The 17,170-nt window shown below is 35.1% G+C and overlaps 3 protein-coding genes across 9 annotated transcripts; 2 read left to right on the top strand and 1 right to left on the bottom strand.

The window, feature by feature from the left end:
* Positions 1-14: 14 nt before the first annotated feature.
* On the top strand, positions 15-4,570 carry LOC111485107 (microtubule-associated protein futsch). 2 transcript variants are annotated; one of them, XM_023131826.1, is made up of 5 exons: positions 15-186; positions 630-2,351; positions 2,474-2,629; positions 2,868-3,585; positions 3,709-4,570. In XM_023131826.1, exons 2-5 carry the CDS (start codon positions 713-715, stop codon positions 4,343-4,345), a joined length of 3,150 nt encoding a protein of 1,049 aa, XP_022987594.1. In that variant the 5' UTR covers positions 15-186; positions 630-712; the 3' UTR covers positions 4,346-4,570. The 2 variants fall into 2 exon arrangements, with proteins under 2 accessions (XP_022987594.1, XP_022987595.1); XM_023131827.1 differs by having other exon boundaries at positions 18-186; positions 630-2,348; positions 2,477-2,629.
* A 168-nt stretch (positions 4,571-4,738) lies between these two features.
* LOC111485238 (auxin-responsive protein IAA27-like) lies at positions 4,739-6,794 on the bottom strand. 2 transcript variants are annotated; one of them, XM_023132034.1, is made up of 6 exons: positions 6,730-6,794; positions 6,168-6,684; positions 5,864-6,093; positions 5,646-5,787; positions 5,489-5,550; positions 4,739-5,079 (listed from the first exon to the last, which is right to left on the bottom strand). In XM_023132034.1, exons 2-6 carry the CDS (start codon positions 6,614-6,616, stop codon positions 5,042-5,044), a joined length of 921 nt encoding a protein of 306 aa, XP_022987802.1. In that variant the 5' UTR covers positions 6,617-6,684; positions 6,730-6,794; the 3' UTR covers positions 4,739-5,041. The 2 variants fall into 2 exon arrangements, with proteins under 2 accessions (XP_022987802.1, XP_022987799.1); XM_023132031.1 differs by lacking the exon at positions 6,730-6,794 and having other exon boundaries at positions 6,168-6,716.
* Positions 6,795-13,590: 6,796 nt separating this feature from the next.
* LOC111485224 (transcription factor bHLH68-like) lies at positions 13,591-16,298 on the top strand. 5 transcript variants are annotated; one of them, XM_023132009.1, is made up of 9 exons: positions 13,591-13,934; positions 14,013-14,382; positions 14,520-14,594; positions 14,865-14,930; positions 15,223-15,288; positions 15,399-15,461; positions 15,557-15,601; positions 15,844-15,886; positions 15,966-16,298. In XM_023132009.1, the coding sequence occupies exons 1-9, from the start codon at positions 13,771-13,773 to the stop codon at positions 16,100-16,102; spliced, it is 1,029 nt and encodes a 342-aa protein (XP_022987777.1). In that variant the 5' UTR covers positions 13,591-13,770; the 3' UTR covers positions 16,103-16,298. The 5 variants fall into 5 exon arrangements, with proteins under 5 accessions (XP_022987777.1, XP_022987780.1, XP_022987779.1 ...); XM_023132011.1 differs by lacking the exon at positions 15,844-15,886 and having other exon boundaries at positions 13,592-13,934; positions 15,968-16,298; XM_023132010.1 differs by lacking the exon at positions 15,557-15,601 and having other exon boundaries at positions 13,592-13,934.
* Positions 16,299-17,170: the final 872 nt, after the last annotated feature.

Raw genomic sequence — 17,170 nt, forward strand, 5'->3', positions numbered from 1 at the left:
GTTCATGTACGAGCCAGAGAACAATCGCTACCAGATAAGGATTTAAAGCAGCACCGTTCATTACCCTCGCCATTATATTCATGGAATAGCTTCTTATCACACACTTCTCTCGCTATTTTCCTTTTGTTTCTCCCCATTTCCAACATTCCAAACCCACAAATTTTGTTTTCTATTACTCTTTCTCAGGTACTCAATTCTGCCCTCTGCTCAAATGCCTCACTGCTTTTCTTTGCCTTCCTTGATTTCTCATTCCTACAAATTATCACTCAAATTTGTATGCATATTCCTGTTCTTTCTGTTTCTGAGTTGGTCTTAGGAAATTGAGTTCTAATGCTTATGGAAGTTTCTGTTGGGAATGTCCACTTCTTTGGTATTTATCTGCTACGAATTATTTCCAATTCTCAACTCTAATTACTCCTGTTGCTCAATCACAAGGATAATTATGTTAGCCTAACTTTGGCGAGCTTTAATCATTCTTAATCTTAACCTCTGCCAAGCCATTCTCTTATTAAATGAATTCTTGATTTAGCTTAGATGTTGAGTATTTATACGTGTTAATGTGCCTCTCTGAAATTTGATCATGGAGAATTGCTGTGTGTAAATTGTGATGCTGTCAATGATGATTGCAGGGGAAAACAATGGTGAAGAACTAACAACGGGAAAGGGGCCCTTCTCCCTACACTTGATGCGTTACCTTTCTTGACATAACACGATGTCGGTAATAACTCCATCTTCTATCACCAATGTTTCAGTTGTTCTTATAGCCAACCACACGGGGAAGAGCCATGGTTCAACAAGATTCACCTTTTCTAGAAACCCCACTAGAGATACACTTCATAACCAAAGATTTCTTTTACCCTTATCCACTTCTGTTAGGCTGTTTCCAAATTGCAGTAAAAATTTATTTTGTAATCATTGCCGTAGAATCCCAAGATTATGTGCTTCAGGAACTGAAGTGGCAGTGGAGGAGTCAGATTCACAGGCTTCGGGTGAAGAATCAAGTCAAAGCTCAGAATTTACATCTGGTGAAATCACAACAAATGAGAAACGCCCTGTGAAATCAGATGCTGCTCCTACACAGTCAAAACGTTTGAGACCTGTGAGGAAGAGTGAGATGCCGGCTGTAAATAATGAGGAACTTATTCCTGGTGCAACTTTTACTGGGAAAGTAAGATCAATTCAACCATTTGGTGCCTTTGTTGATTTTGGAGCATTTACTGATGGCTTAGTACATGTATCAAGGTTGAGTGATAGTTTTGTTAAGGATGTTGCAAGTGTTGTTTCAGTTGGGCAAGAAGTGAATGTAAGATTGATTGAAGCAAATGCTGAGACTGGACGAATATCGCTCTCGATGCGTGAAAATGATGAAAGGAGAGAGTCTCCTGCTAGCAATGATAAACCTGGGTCTGCCAGAAGGGACACTCCAAAACCAAGAGGACCAAGGAGAAATGAGGTGAAGAAAAGCTCAAAGTTTGTCAAGGGGCAAGATTTACAGGGTACAGTGAAAAACATTACCAGGTCTGGTGCTTTCGTATCCCTTCCCGAGGGAGAGGAAGGATTCCTCCCCATTTCCGAGGAAGCCTCCGAAGGATTTGGGAATCTTATGGGAAACTCTACTTTAGAAATTGGCCAAGAGGTCGATGTTAGGGTGTTGCGGATTGCAAGAGGACAGGTAACTTTGACCATGAAAAAAGAGGAAGATAATGAAATGTTAGACGCTCAACTCAATCAAGGGAAAGTTTATGCTGCAACAAACCCCTTCTTGTTAGCATTTCGTAAGAACAAAGATATTGCTACATTTTTAGATGAGAGGGAAAATTTGGAGGAAGAAGCTAAAAAATCTGTGGTACAGAAGGTTGCAGAAATTGTAGAAGGGATGGTTGATGCAGATCAAACTCGAGCTGATGATTCCACCAAAGTGATAGATGATGTACTAAGTGATGACAAGGAGGAGGAAAGTCTGCCTTCTGTTAAAGATGATGAATCTGCAAGTTCAGCTGATTCATATGCTGCGACTCTAGATGACTCAGAGAGTATATTATCTACATTAGAAGACGTAAATCCCTCAGAAGACGAGCAATCTGAAGAGGTCCAGGTGGTTGAGGCTGCTCAACCTATAGACGAACCTGAGTTTGATGGGAAAGTAGTCGCCCCTGATGATGAAGCCGAAAAAATAGTGTCTTCAGAAAGTCCAGTTAGTGAAGAACTTGTGGCTAGTGAAGACAGTGTGGAGAAAGAAAGTGAGCAAAGCCAGAAAGATTTGGAAAATGAAATTATTTCTGCTTCTCCATCCGAAAAGGAAGCGGATAAACCAGAATCGGATTCGAATGGTAGCATCACTAACTTAGGTATAATTCTAGAACCATGAGGTTGAGGCAATTTTGGAAATGATAATCTGTATTTGCAATAATTCATAGAATAAGGAATAGCTTCATATGTATATGGCTAACTGTTGATCAAGTCCAATCTTCTGTAGATCAAGCTCGTGAAGAAGTTGTTGAGGATCAAGTCGACATTCAAGCACCTGCTGAAAGCCCTGAAGTCCTTTCATCTACACCAGTTATAGAAGAACAGATAGGAACCGCTCCTGAGAACAATGCTGATTCTCCAGAAGAAGTTGCACCAAAAGGTTATTTTATGTTTCATTTAGATGTATATTTGGTAGCTATTTGATGCCCAAAACTTTTATAAGTAGTCATAAAGGCCCAATGCAATAAGGGATATCACCCTGTATGATTTTCAATCTAAGAATAACTGGTAGAGCAATTGAATGTTTTCACTTGATCTCCCATGTTGTCTTTACTTGATTGATGTTGGCCACCTGCAACCAGCTTTATTCAATTCTTTGTGCGTCTGTTGTGTTGCAGCTATGATATCACCGGGATTGGTAAAGCAGCTTCGTGACGAAACTGGTGCAGGAATGATGGATTGCAAAAAAGCTCTGGCGGAGAGTGGAGGCGACATTGCTAAAGCTCAGGAGTTCCTCAGAAAGAAAGGGTTAGCAAGTGCAGAAAAGAAAGCTAGTAGAGCCACAGCTGAAGGAAGAATAGGTTCCTACATTCATGACGGTAGGATCGGAGTTCTAATAGAAGTGAACTGTGAAACAGATTTCGTCTCGAGAGGAGATATCTTCAAGGAGTTGGTTGATGATTTAGCAATGCAAGTTGCAGCATGCCCTCAAGTACAATATGTGGTTACTGAAGATGTTCCAGAAGAGATTGTGAACAAAGAAAGAGAGGCCGAGATGCAGAAGGAAGATCTTTTATCGAAACCCGAGCAGATCAGGTCGAGAATTGTTGAAGGGCGGATAGGGAAGAGGCTTGAAGAGTTGGCATTGCTTGAACAACCATATATCAAGAATGATAAGGTGGTGCTGAAGGACTGGGTGAAACAAACTATTGCAACCATTGGAGAAAATATGAAGGTCAACAGATTTGTGAGATACAATCTTGGAGAAGGCTTGGAGAAGAAAAGCCAAGATTTTGCTGCTGAGGTAGCCGCACAGACAGCAGCTAAACCTGCTGCAACTCCAGCAGTCAAAGAGGAGCAGCCCAGTGTAGAGGAAGCCAAGGAAACTGTTTCCAAGTAAGCGGCCTTCTCTTAATGTATCGTTTTCAATGAGCTTTTTCTGGTTACATTCCACTCTTGTAATGAAAGCTAAGACATGTTCTCTTTCAACTGATACTAAAGTCAATGGCTGCATTATAGGGCTGCAGCTGTCGCCATTCCTGCAGCGCTTGTTAAGAAACTCCGAGAAGAGACCGGAGCAGGAATGATGGACTGTAAGAAAGCCCTGTCTGAAACTGGTGGGGATCTAGAGAAGGCACAAGAGTATCTAAGAAAGAAAGGCCTCTCGAGCGCGGATAAGAAGTCTAGCCGTCTAGCAGCTGAAGGAAGAATTGGATCCTACATTCATGACTCCCGTATTGGCGTTCTAATTGAAGTGAACTGTGAAACCGACTTCGTGGGGAGAAACGAAAGATTCAAAGAGTTAGTGGACGACCTCGCAATGCAGGTTGTAGCATGTCCAGAGGTGCAGTATGTGTCAATAGAGGACATTCCAGAAAGCATTGTTAAAAAAGAAAGAGAACTTGAGTTGCAGAGGGAGGACCTTCAGAAAAAACCAGAGAACATTAGGGAGAAAATAGTTGACGGGCGGATTTCCAAGAGGCTGGGAGAACTTGTGCTTTTAGAACAACCTTTCATTAAGGAGGACAGTATTTTGGTCAAGGATTTGGTAAAGCAAACTGTTGCCTCTCTTGGTGAGAACATAAAAGTTCGTAGATTCGTTCGTTTCACCATTGGCGAGACAGTCACAGATTCGAGCAAGAAATCCGAAGCATGAACCGAGAAAAACAGAATACCTACCGGGCATTGAGGCAAAGCTAGACATGAAATCATGGTAGCAGTAGAGAAGAATGTGAAGCCAAGGTCAAACTTTTTGTGTGGAAAGAAACTTGAATATTCATTTTCCTCTCTTGTTTTTTTTGTAGCAAAGAGTTGAGTTTTCCTGAAACGCTGCTTGGTAGCATCATTTTGATCTAAAAGATTATAAAAGCTTCATTCATATTATTCTCTGCTTGGTTATCATATTCATTTATTTCACATCATCTGAATTGTTTGAATCCTCGTTTATAGTTTTTACTTTGTTTAGAACGACTTTCTAAGTACTTATAAACGAAATGGACGAATGTAAAAGGTATCAGTATAATCTGAGTCTCTTTTGGAAGGGTGAGAATTGGCACAGCAAACAAACCATTTACAATACAAAGAGAAGTGTAGCCACAACAACCAAAGTAGAATCACAAACTAAGAAACTGTGAATCGTCCTATAGAAAATCGTCTTTTTGCCAACAAACAAGTTATCTTGATACATCAACTCTCCAATATTTAGAACTCATGCACAAAGAAGAAGAAGGAACAATACTCGTAAAGATTCTCTCGATCGATCTAAGCTTTCAGTAGGCAGATTATACGTTATCTTCAAACATCATTTGCTCTAACGTGCATGATTGATGCATCGATATGGCAGAAGTGTTTGCTAGTTACGATTTCTGCACTTCTCCATGGCCCTTGGAGCTGCAAGGAAAAGAAAAAGAGAGAAGGGGAAGCTTTTACTAATGGGTCACACTAGAAAGGAATTTTTTCTGATTCTATCTTTATAAGACATTGCTCAATCCATATCAGGAATTAGCATCCTTGTAATGGGAAATGACCTAAGCATCCGATTATGATGAACCTTGCAGAAAGATCCGATCATAATGGAATTTAAACTAATGTGTTTTTATTTGTTATATCTTTTTCTTTATGAAAACGAGAGATGCCAAGTAATGTTGATCAAAAGAAAAGGGTTTTGAAGTGGACAGATAATGATGGTAACTAAGAGAGCACTAAACAAAGACCAAGATTCTCAAATGCTTATAATCATGGAGATGAAATCCCACTAAACTTGTCTGATAAATTTAGTAAAGTCCATAGCAGAGCATACCTAACCCAATTGCCTCTGAACTCTTCATGATCCTCATCCTTGTGCAAGATTCAGTGAACATCCTATTATGTAACAACAAGATAATTACTATGAAACCTTCTTTTAGCAGTCATTTAGAGATTGAAGCGAGATTTTGTTGAATGAATTATAAACTTACTCCCATGGAACATCGCCAACGAGCATCCAATCACCATCTTTATCTTCATAGGTGAGTACATATTCAGAGCCATGGAGCAGATCCATCAATCGGCTCTCATTTAATGCATCCCGGTTTGGGAACCCATTTGAGCCACAATGACCTGACATAACAAATACCTTGCTTGAAAGCCAAATTTAAACACTGAAGATATGCAGGAGTAGCTTCAAAGAGCATACCAATTGTGAAGCTGCTGAACATTTTCTCGAGGGCTGATGAGAGGTCCACATAGCTAACATAGGTTTTCAGATCAACTTTCCTGAGGTATGGTGCGCCATCCATACTTACCTTCACATAAAGGCAGCCCGATCCCGACTTACCCTCTGCATCCTCTGTAGTTTTAGGAGGCTGTGTTGCCATGGAATTCTTACGGAACGAACGAATTGGTGGCCATCCTACGACTTGTGCCCTGTACCAGACGTGATGAAGGATTTGAGATTTTTTTTAGTAAGAAGGCAAAATCAGAAATGGAAGAAGACATACTTGGCTGCAGGGGCGGAGAGCTGAGGCTTTTCCTCATGCAGTGGCTTGGCCGACGGAGAAATACCATCTTTAACACCGGAGACAGCCGAAACAGGGGGTTGAGTCTTATTTTCATTAACGCCTCTGGGAGAGAACAGGCCTCCATTTTTGGTGGAATCGGCTTCAGATCCGGCAGAGGTGGGCAGAACCCACTTAGCAGAAGCTCTGTCAATGGCAACAGAGAAGCCCCTCTTAGCCCCGGAAATGGAGGTTTTGTGAGGGTACCCATTATTGTCGTCAACCCCATCGTGCCTCACCGGTGACTCAGAGCCAGGCAGGCCTAACCTGAGTTCAGTGGCCTTAAGGTTCAAGCCAGCAGAGTTGGGTCTGTCGGAGGAGGTTTCAGAGGTTTCCTGGGAAGGAATAGACTCTGTTAAGCCTATGTAATCATGTTCTAAGGGTGTAGACATGAGAAAGAGATGAAAGTCAAGATGAATATACAAAAAACATGAACACAGAGCAGAGATTGAATGGTAATTGAAGATTGATGGGGGGGGGGGGGGNGGGGGGGGGGGGGGGGGGGGGAAGAGAAATGAAGGGAAAAGAACAGAGAGGAAGAAGGCTAAATAAACAAAGAAACAGAGAGAGCAGCAGGAAAGGCATCGTAAAAGAGAAAAAAAAGATTTTATATTTAATTTATTTATAATAGGATGAAGCTTTTTGTGGGGAACCACCCCGACAAGTCACAGAAAGTCTCCGTCCACCTTTCCCAAATTGCCCTTTTCTTTAATAAAAAAAGAAAATTCCTTCTGTGAGCTATGGGGTTTTGCCTTTTTCTTCTTCTCTTTATTACCCCAAACCCCATGAAACTGGAAAACAAAGAAAGAACGCTAACCTGCGCCGAGGGACAGCATTAAAACAGTGCAAATTGAAAGCAGCGTAACAGGGGAAGGAATGCGGAAAAGGATAGCACGGGGCAGATTGTGTAAGAACTCGCCAGATTTTCAAGCCCCATCACAAAATTGTTTTGGCCGCTTTGTTGTCTGCAACAGGTCAAATTTAAATACATATATGTGTGTGGGTGGGGGTGGAAAGTGAGGGAATTTTGAGAAAGCTGCTCCCATTAACACACGCTACGCTACCTGTTTAGGGTTTAGGGTTTAGAGCGATTCAAGTTTAAGATTTAGGGTTTAGAGCAATTAGAGCCATTCAAGGGAGGTTTTTCATACCCCATCTTTTCTTAGTATTAGAATTTTGAAAAGAGAAAAAAAAGGTGGTGGAAAGGGAAGTAACCGGGAAAGGATGGGTTGGTGGGGGACAAAAACGGCGTTATGTTGTGAAGTGGACGGCACGGGAGTGTGTAAAGTCTAAACCACCACCATCCCATCCCCGTTATATCCTCCACACCACCCCACCCAAAATAACACAATAAAGGGAAGGAGGGTGGGGCCAACGTGTCAAGAAGTGGGGCCAGGAAGGCAGTATAAGTCGAAGTGATAGTGTCGTGTCATGGAGCAGTGTCTGAGCTGGATGGATGGATGGATGGATGGATGGATGTAGTTTAAACAGTGAAATCATAAAAGAGTGGGTGTCAATTTCAGACAACATGAATCGCACTTCTCCACTTGTTATAAAAAGCCAAAAACCCTAAACATTAATTTAATTACTTCTTAGTCCAAAATATGATGAGTTTAATTACTTAATTACCCCTCCCCACACTCCCTATATTCCCCTCTCCAACCAAAGATGCTTCATATTATTCAGAATAAATCAGTCATTATCACATGTGTTCTGTTCTCATCTTATTGTATCATCGTTTAATGTTTATATAATTCATATGCTATACATACATACATATATATATATATATATATATATATATATATAAATACAAAGTGAAAATAAAAGCTACAAGAATGTGTGTGTTAGTGACTTATTTGGTATAGTAATATGGGAGTATTTGGCTGCGACCATTATTTGATCATGTTGCTTTGTGTTTTTCAAACCATTAATATTATATTTACCATTAAAAAAAAAAAACACACCATTTCAATGAAACAAACTCGTAATAAACATGTTTTTTTTTTTATGATAATAAAAAATAAAAAAAAATAAAAAAATAAAAATTGGGAATCATTTTAAAGAAAGACTCATACAAAGTTTGGTTTTGTGAGTGCGACATCTGACAACCTGATGCGACCTTTCCCTCCCAAACAAATTATTCCATTTTATTAGCCGCACCAATTTTGTACACCCACACCTATAAATAAATACTAATTATTACACTTTACGCAAAATATATTTTCTTTTAATACAACCAATTTTTATTTTTTAAATTCCTTTAAATCAAATACAACTGTTTTATTTCCTTAATTACATTATAATCCGATAACTTTTTTATTATTTATTTGCTTAGTTCAATAATGGGACAATTTTTTATGAACCAACAAGGGTATGATTTATATTATTCTCTTCGTTGAGACAATAAAATATGGAACACACTTCGGATTGTGATTTATTTGTACTTGGGCCCACGAAGGAAATTCTTATGGGCTTTTCGGCATTATGGGCCCATAAGTTCAGGGTGAACTTCAGCCCATAGGGTCACCCAGAATGCTCCCTATCATTTTCAATTAAGTTATATATAAACTTGTTATAATATAAAATGATAAAATACAATTTTAATTCTTTGAAAAAATATATATAATTTAAACCTACAACTTTTAACTTCCATACTAACAAACATTTAATAAATAAATAAATAAATAAAGGGAACAAAAATAGAAAAAAAAAAAAAAAGAATTCATATCTCTTAAAGTACCATATTAAATATTCTGGTACACCTTTTCTTTTTAAATGAAAGATCACGTGTTAAAGTCATTTAATGTATAAATAGAGAGAGGATGATGGCTATATTGTGACATATTAATTATTATGGGTACCTCCAACTACTACCCTCCATTTTAATCCCAATTAATATTTTTTTTAATCTGCTCATCTCATGCTTCAATCTTGTACTTAATATTAAAACTTTAGATTAAAAAAATCAATTTTATTCTTAAGAATAAGTTAAAATATGAATTTGCTGTTTAAAAACAACATTTATAACTATATTAATTAATATTACATTTAAAAATCGTTTATGCAATAATTATTATACTTGTCTAATGAATAAAATTATTGTATGAGAGACGCAATAAAAAATTAAAATGATTCGTTTATAAAGGTATAGATATAAAAGAAAGAAGAAACATTTGATTTAATTCCTCTTTTATGTTTTTATAAATTAACTATAATAAAGTTACCTATTGGTAATGATTAATTAGAGACCCTAAACTTTCTACCTTTTTATAATCTTTAATGTAATGAATTTACCAAACAACCCTTTGACTATTTGAGACACTCAATTCAGCTTGTTTTAAGCAAATTTATAATTTTAAAATACATGGTATTTAAAAAAAAAAAAAATTAATTAGTAATTAGTGGGAAATTGGGGGGTTAAAAAAATATAGAAATGGTTTTTTGGGAGTGGAAAAGAGGGGAAAGGGCGTAGAGTAGTGGGCCTTCTTCTTGGGCCCACTCCCACTTTAGCGGGTAGTACTGTCCAAAAACTTTTGGGTCCTTTTCACGCGTGGGGAGCCCACAATCAATATATATATATATAATATTTTTTCAAAAAGGAATAAAATATATAATTATAGTTAAATGTAGAGAGGGACAAGGAGAGCCTAATAGAGAAAGTCGGGAAGTCTCTACACCCATATGGACTTGGACGGTGGTGGCACCCGGGCCCATAAACCCACCTCTCGCTTTTAACATGGAGTTGAGATCAAGTATCGACCTTTAAAATAATAATAATAATAATTTTTTTTTTTTTTAATTTTAATCTATCATCCCATTTAGAATTAAACATTGATCTAATGTTTTTTAGTAATATTTTTAAAATAACATAAAATTAGGGGACAGATGTGGGGATCTGATAGGTGGGTGACCCATATTTTCCTCTCATATTCCATACCTCTATTTTTTAATCTGAAGTAATTATTAGGTATTTTTATTTTATTTTGAATGACTAAATTTTAAATTTGTTAAAAATATATGAAATAAAATAAAATATAAAGATGAAAATAATATTTTAATTAGGATGAGTATGGAGATATGAGGTAGAAGAAATTATTGTCGATATTAATGATTAATTAACAGAAAGGGAGAATAATTAAGGAATAGTTTAAGAAGTAAGATACGGGTTATTAAGATAATTCCGTTGTCTGTGTTAAACCCTTTTAATATCTATATTAATAATTCAAATAATCAATATAAATATTTTCTTTTAAAAAAGAAAAAGAAAAAGAAAAAAATGAAGTACCTTTTTCACCATGACCAAAACTGTAAAAACAATATTCACTTACTTTACCACCTCATTCTAACCCACCTTCATTTAATGGTTTTTCAACAAAGCACACTTTTTTTTTTCTTTTTTTTTTTTTGAAAAAATGAAAAAAAAAAAAAAGGTTTCTTCATTAGTTCAAAACTTTTTATATTTATAAATAATAAAATTAGTTGAAGATATCATTAATTATTAGTTTGTATATAAATTATTATTATTTAATTTGTGGACATGTTTTATGTTAAAAAATATATAATTATTATTTTGCAATATTGTATAGTTTACAATACATTATATAATATAAATTTTAATTTAACAAAATAAAGGATAGAAATTATAACTTGAAATACAAATATAACAATGTTATTAGAATTTAACAAATATGGTTTAAGTATAAAAAGACCATATTCATAAGTTTTGAACCCTTCAAAATTTGACCTATACCCCTGGATACACACTCGACACTCGACACTCGACACGATACTATAATAATAATAATAATAATAATAATAATAATAATAATAATAATAATAATAATCAATAAAAACAATATCGGTCCCACGTCAAATCGTTTGTAAATCAATTAGCTAAACCTATGTAATGGAAGGTTAGGGTACAAAAATGGGTGCAGATAGGGGCTTAGAAGTTAGGCAATTTATATAAACAAAGTTACAAATTTGGAGTTTTAATTGTCATCTTATGATAAAAAGAACAAAGCTGTGGTTGTAGTGTAGATGCCTTCTGAATTGGGAAATAAAAGACTTTTTTTTTCTTTTTTTTTTTTCCAAATTATAAAATTATATAAGTTTATTAAATATTTTTTAAACTAATTTTAAAAATTATTTTATATTGGGGCAATATTATTGATTTTTTTAATCCACTTTCAAAAAATAAAATAAAATAAAAGCGTGCACGCAAAGGCAATAAGTGAATTTGGTGTTTGAAGAACATAACATCATATTTTGTGGGGTTTGGATCCAAAACTCTCACTTTAATTTGCTTTTCGAATTTTCATTATTATAAAAATAAAAGGAATTAATAAACGTATAATAAATAAAAAAAAATGCAATCTTGGGATCATAATCTAGGGAGAATAATGGAGTAATTCAAGGAGAATTTTAAGTAATTTTTTAATTTTTTCTTTGGGGCATGTGATGGCAGGAATCCGATGATTCACCACGACAGCATCAAACAAAATTTTACACGTTCTTTCATGCCTCGAATAATATTGAACTTCAACAAAACGACATGTCGGGCAACTCAAAACGCCTCGGTTCCATTTCTAAGTAAATTAAAATGAATTAGGACACTTTGGAACCATGCGTGCTGGTAGAAATATCATCGAATTTCGTTCGTGTCGGATTCAAAATTATTATTATTTTTTTTTTAATTTGTATCAGACAAAAATAACCATGAATTTATGGATCCATTATGTTGGTCGGTGATAAGGGTTTTGTTAATTCAAAATCATTTTTTTGAAGTTAATTAATCCAATAATAGAGACCACATGTGAGGTGTGACATATACATATATAAGAAGATTTTCCTATGCTTTATCATACCTTCAATTAAAATATTAATCTTAGTGATAATAAATAAATACATTTAGAATATAAACACAATATCCAGAAAAATATCATATTGCATGGAATGATTTAAACAATCTTATTCCCTCTTAATTACCTAATATGTGTGCATATTTTTTCAAGCTTCTCTTCAAGGTTTTAAAACACGTTCGTTAGGAAGAGATTTTCATGCTCATGTTTCGTTCTTCTCTCTAACTAATGTGGGATCTCACAATAGCTATGTGTCTATATAATAATATCAATATCCAAAAAGATTTCTATCTCTATTTGCTAGATTATAACATTACTTTTTTAAATTACTATCCAAACGTTTTTCAAAACTTTCTCTAACCAAGTTTTCTAAAACTGTTTGGAGGGTTCAACAATGTCGTCCATTCCAATGAATTGGTGAGGATTGTTGAAGTCGTATATTAGCTAAATAAAAAAAAGTCATGGGTATGTAAGTGAGAGACGATATCTCCATGGGTAAAAAACATTTCGAAAAACTGAAATCAAACCCAAGTTTTAGTTGATCAACTTATCTGAGAGTCAGAGTAAGTACCACGACACTGCGTCACCTTACGAAAATATATATATAAAAGAAATGATTATGGAAATGAGAGAGAATATGTAGGGAGAGAGTGAAGACAAGGAGGAGAATGTTAGTTATGGTCAGACATAGGAGAGAGGCAAAAACGAAAAGGAATATATTGATATCCATAGAGCCTTAGTTAGGGTTTACAAATAATGGAAGATATAGTTTTACTCGAACAGCCGACAAAGATTTTGGCGGTACGGACAACACACAAACTCCTTAAACTACACGAACTCCGTGAATATTTGTCACGGGCTTTTTTTTTTTTTTAATAATTTTTTTAATGATATGAAATGAATTACTTCTGATCTTATGCCTTTTGTATTATTCATAATAATTAATTTTTTACATTTTAGCCACAATAACCAAATTTATCATCATGGTGTACCCAACAAAACCTTAGCCTTTAATAATTGAATTTACATATAAGAAAAAGAAATTTAAAAAAGCACGGTAATGACTCAAGTCCACTACTAGCATCTTTTCAAGGCTTTAAAATCTATATGCTAAGAAAAGGTTTCCATCCACCCTCTTCGGTCAACATCGTCGCTGGCACTTTTTCCTTTTTCCAATTTTTTCAAGGCTTTAAAATGCGTATGCTAAGAAAAGGTTTCCATCCACCCTCTTCACGGTCAACATCATCGCTGACACTTTTTTCTTTCTCCAATTGATGTGAGATCCCTGCCAAATTCACCCTTTTGGGTCCGAACGTCCTTATTTGCATATTTTAAGACTTTAAAACGCGTCTACGTTTTCATGCTCTTATAAAGAATGTTTCGTTCTTCTCTCCGGGACTCTAATTGTAAGTTTGTTGTCCCACTCTAGGTCGGATATAAAGTGAAAGCAGAAGAAAAAGCAAGGAAATAAAGATAAAAGAGAGGTTAATAAAGAAGGAAGAAAAAGAAAGAAAGGAGAGAGAGAGAAACAAGAGAATATAAAGACAAAGGTTGTGTCTGAAACTCCATGATTATTCAAAATCTCTCTGAAAATTCAAAGCTTCTCTGGTAAGGCCTTGTTGAAGAAGAAGAAGAAGAGAAGAAGAAGAAGAAGAAGAAGAAGAAGAAGAAGAAGAATCAAGATGAACATAGGGGGATTGCAAAGCTCAGTTATGCAACAGATGATGATGGGTTCAGAAAACCCTAATTGGTGGAATTCAAATAATCACTCTTCACTTCCTTTTCCTTCTAATTCCTTCTATCACCTTCAACACCACTTTCCAGATTCTTGGAGCCAACTTCTCTTGTAAATCTCTCTCTCTTTCTCTCTTTCTCTTTTAAATTTTAATCCTTTTTTACTTCCATTATGTTTTTTATTATAAAGGGGCGATGTGGTTGGTGAAGAGGATCAAAAGGGTTGTATGCCAATGTTTCAACAAGCCAAGAAGTTGGAGGATTGGGATGAAGAGATTTTGAATGGCAAAGTTGATGTCAAGAAACACCACTCACCTCATTCCATCAACTATGGCTACGGACAAGGCGGTGTCGGTGTCGGTGTCGGTGTCGTAGGCGACGATTATCAATTGGCTCCTAAACAAAACTGGTCCCCTATGATACCAGCTTCTTCTCCTCACTCATGTATCCCAAGTTTCAGTAGTAATATGTTGGATTTTTCAAATAATAACAACAACCATAACAACTCTCCAACTCATCATTCCCGCCCTACACATCCCCAACCAGATCGCTCTTCCGAGGTCAGTACACGAATCATTTATATCATGTTCAAAACTTTAGTATCGGGGTTTGGAAGAGACCCTTAAGAGACAACATAATTAATATCAACCTTGAATATAGTTGAATCATAATTGATTTTGGGTTTGTATTTGTTTAGTGTAACAGCAATCCAAGGGGTGGGGCAATGAAGAAATCCAGGGTTGAATCCTCTTCAAACCAAACCAGTTTCAAGGTAAGAATCAAAATCCACAAAAACAAAAGGAACAAACTAAAAAACCAACCCACATGGACATACACAAACATCTGTTATTGTGGATGATATAATTGTCGTTCTTGCTTGTCCATTTCTCCTCTCTCGCTGATTTTTAATACTAAATTGAACTCATTACACCATGTTTTTCCTTCTTTTACCATAGAATTACATGTGCTGCTTAGATTATTAATGCTTCTTTTTGGTAAATGTATATATATCATCATAATAATAATAATAATAATAACCCAGGTTAGGAAGGAAAAATTGGGTGACAGAATTACAGCTCTCCACCAGCTTGTTTCTCCATTTGGGAAGGTAAAAACTAATATCCCCAACAGTAATTTGATTCGTTTTAGGGATTAATTACTGAATTAGAAAAAAGAGAATTACTTTTGATAATAATACAAACTTTTTCTTTGCCAAAGTCTTGAGAATGAGCTGTTTGTTCAAACCTTATGGACCCAGAAAAACAAAAATAAATAAATAAATATAGAGTATTTAATTTTGATTAAATATTCAATTTAAGGCAAATATATATATATATATATATATATATGAATTTGGATGGTTGTGGCGTGAAGCTGAGGTTGTCTTTTATTTTGTACAGACTGACACAGCTTCAGTTTTGTTAGAAGCTATTGGGTACATCAGATTCCTTCATACTCAAATTGAGGTGATGTTTCTTCTTCCATCTTCTTTTTCTTTTCTTTTTTTTAAATTTCATATACATTTCTTTCTTAAATTTTAATTTCATATCATCTTTCATTTTTGCATTGGATTCAGGCCCTCAGTTTGCCTTACTTAGGCAATGCTTCGGGAAGTACGAGGCAGCAAGAACAACATTCTGTAAGAAATAATTCTCAACTTCCAAAAATATGTAAAACCCATTTCAAATTTATGGACAAAATTTGTTTTTTTTTTCTTTTTTTTTAATTTTGTAGGTTCCAGGGGAAAGAAATTGTATGTTTCCTGAGGACCCTGGCCAGGTGAGGTTTAAATATAATACATTTAATTTTTCCTTTTTTCAAAAGGCTACGCTACTTGATCGTACATTCTTAATTGGTAAGGAATCATAAAGTATCCAACTTTATTGACTTGAAATGATCCAAGATTTTAATAACTATATACATTCTCATTACCCTTGCTTCTTAATCAATAAAGTTTCTTAAAAACACCAAATTAATCAGCTTTATTCCTGGCTTTTCTCTCATGTTATTGTTTTCACTAGCTCGTGAACGACAACGGGTTGAACAAGAATGGAGTCTCTCACCCGATCTCACCAGACAAACATGACTTGCATTTAGCTATTAATTTTTCTTTTGTTAAAGGTATGAAATTTGTTTTTGTTTTAGGACGAGGAGGGAGAGAAGGATCTGAGGGGTAGAGGGTTATGTCTGGTTCCAGTATCCTGCACCCTGCAAGTTGGGAGTGAGAATGGAGCAGATTATTGGGCTCCGACGTTCGGCGGTGGTGGCGGTTTCCGGTAGACGGTGGTGGTGGTGGTGGAAGAATGAAGTTGGAGAGAGCTACATTATGAAAGTGATATCATCATGAGCAGTCACTCTGCTAAAGAAACCAAAGGCTGATTGCTCATGATGCTATGCAAACATACGCCAACCACAAGAATATTATACCAACAGTGTTGTAGCAGATGCCTTTCAAAATCTAATCTTTTCTCAGTAATTGTGGTTTTTTTTTTTTTTCCCTTTATAATCTTAGTTTATAATTAATATGTTAATTATTATGATGATGTTTTTTATTATCCCTTATAAAACACTTGTTCGAGTCATTGCTCGAGACTAAGAACAGTGAGATCTCATACATTAAAATAAAATATGTAAAACGTCGTAATCTTGACATGATCTAATTGGGACTATGAGATGAACGCTAATCGAAAGCTAAGAAAGTTTGGATATATTTCCTTTTTTAACGAGGGAATATAATGCATTCACATGTAAATCTTATATCTTTGATATTTTTGTATATAAGATACATGTCAATTGCATAAATCCATCCAACAAAATTCATATTTTTAAGGGGAAAAAAAGAATATTAACTTAAAATATTATTTTTTTCATAACACTTTTTTAAGTTCATGGATTATGCATGGAAGAAAAATTCATGAATTTATGATAACAACAATTATGAAAGTCCACATATTAAATTCTTATCCAATATTAGTATGAATATATTAAAGAAATAAAAAATAATTAAAGAAATTTTTAACGTGAATAGAAGGATAAATGAGTCATTTTGTCCCACACGAACCGTGGATATTATTATATAAAAGAATATAATAGATTGAGACGTTAGTTTTGGCCAATTTGATAAACATTTAAGAAATTGAAACAGTCAAAGCCACCATATAAAAATATATATATAAATAAACTCTTCAATGTTCTATCACAGTTTAATCAAGAAAACGAAGCAATTACGCTATTAAGATGGAAAGTTTATTAAATTTAAGTATTCAATTATAGTTAATTATATTTTTAATTCAACGTTGATCTTCCACCCTCATATTTTCAACCTCCAAAACAAATAAAATTATTTTT

This window comes from Cucurbita maxima, unplaced genomic scaffold (genome assembly GCF_002738345.1).
Source record: "Cucurbita maxima cultivar Rimu unplaced genomic scaffold, Cmax_1.0 Cma_Scf00010, whole genome shotgun sequence".
NCBI lineage: Eukaryota > Viridiplantae > Streptophyta > Magnoliopsida > Cucurbitales > Cucurbitaceae > Cucurbita > Cucurbita maxima.

What these genes read in the sequence shown, in the direction of transcription:
- LOC111485107 (XM_023131826.1), top strand. Translation starts at nt 713, where the DNA reads ATGTCGGTAATAACTCCATCTTCTATCACCAATGTTTCAGTTGTTCTT. An exon ending in AGAAGAAGTTGCACCAAAAG is followed by an intron (nt 2,630 to 2,867) that starts GTTATTTTATGT and finishes GTTGTGTTGCAG; the next exon opens with CTATGATATCACCGGGATTG. An exon ending in GCCAAGGAAACTGTTTCCAA is followed by an intron (nt 3,586 to 3,708) that starts GTAAGCGGCCTT and finishes GCTGCATTATAG; the next exon opens with GGCTGCAGCTGTCGCCATTC.
- LOC111485238 (XM_023132034.1), bottom strand. Translation starts at nt 6,616, where the DNA reads ATGTCTACACCCTTAGAACATGATTACATAGGCTTAACAGAGTCTATT. An exon ending in GTTCAGCAGCTTCACAATTG is followed by an intron (nt 5,788 to 5,863) that starts GTATGCTCTTTG and finishes TTGTTATGTCAG; the next exon opens with GTCATTGTGGCTCAAATGGG. An exon ending in GTTGGCGATGTTCCATGGGA is followed by an intron (nt 5,551 to 5,645) that starts GTAAGTTTATAA and finishes GTTACATAATAG; the next exon opens with GATGTTCACTGAATCTTGCA.
- LOC111485224 (XM_023132009.1), top strand. Translation starts at nt 13,771, where the DNA reads ATGAACATAGGGGGATTGCAAAGCTCAGTTATGCAACAGATGATGATG. An exon ending in AACCAGATCGCTCTTCCGAG is followed by an intron (nt 14,383 to 14,519) that starts GTCAGTACACGA and finishes GTATTTGTTTAG; the next exon opens with TGTAACAGCAATCCAAGGGG. An exon ending in TTGTTTCTCCATTTGGGAAG is followed by an intron (nt 14,931 to 15,222) that starts GTAAAAACTAAT and finishes TATTTTGTACAG; the next exon opens with ACTGACACAGCTTCAGTTTT.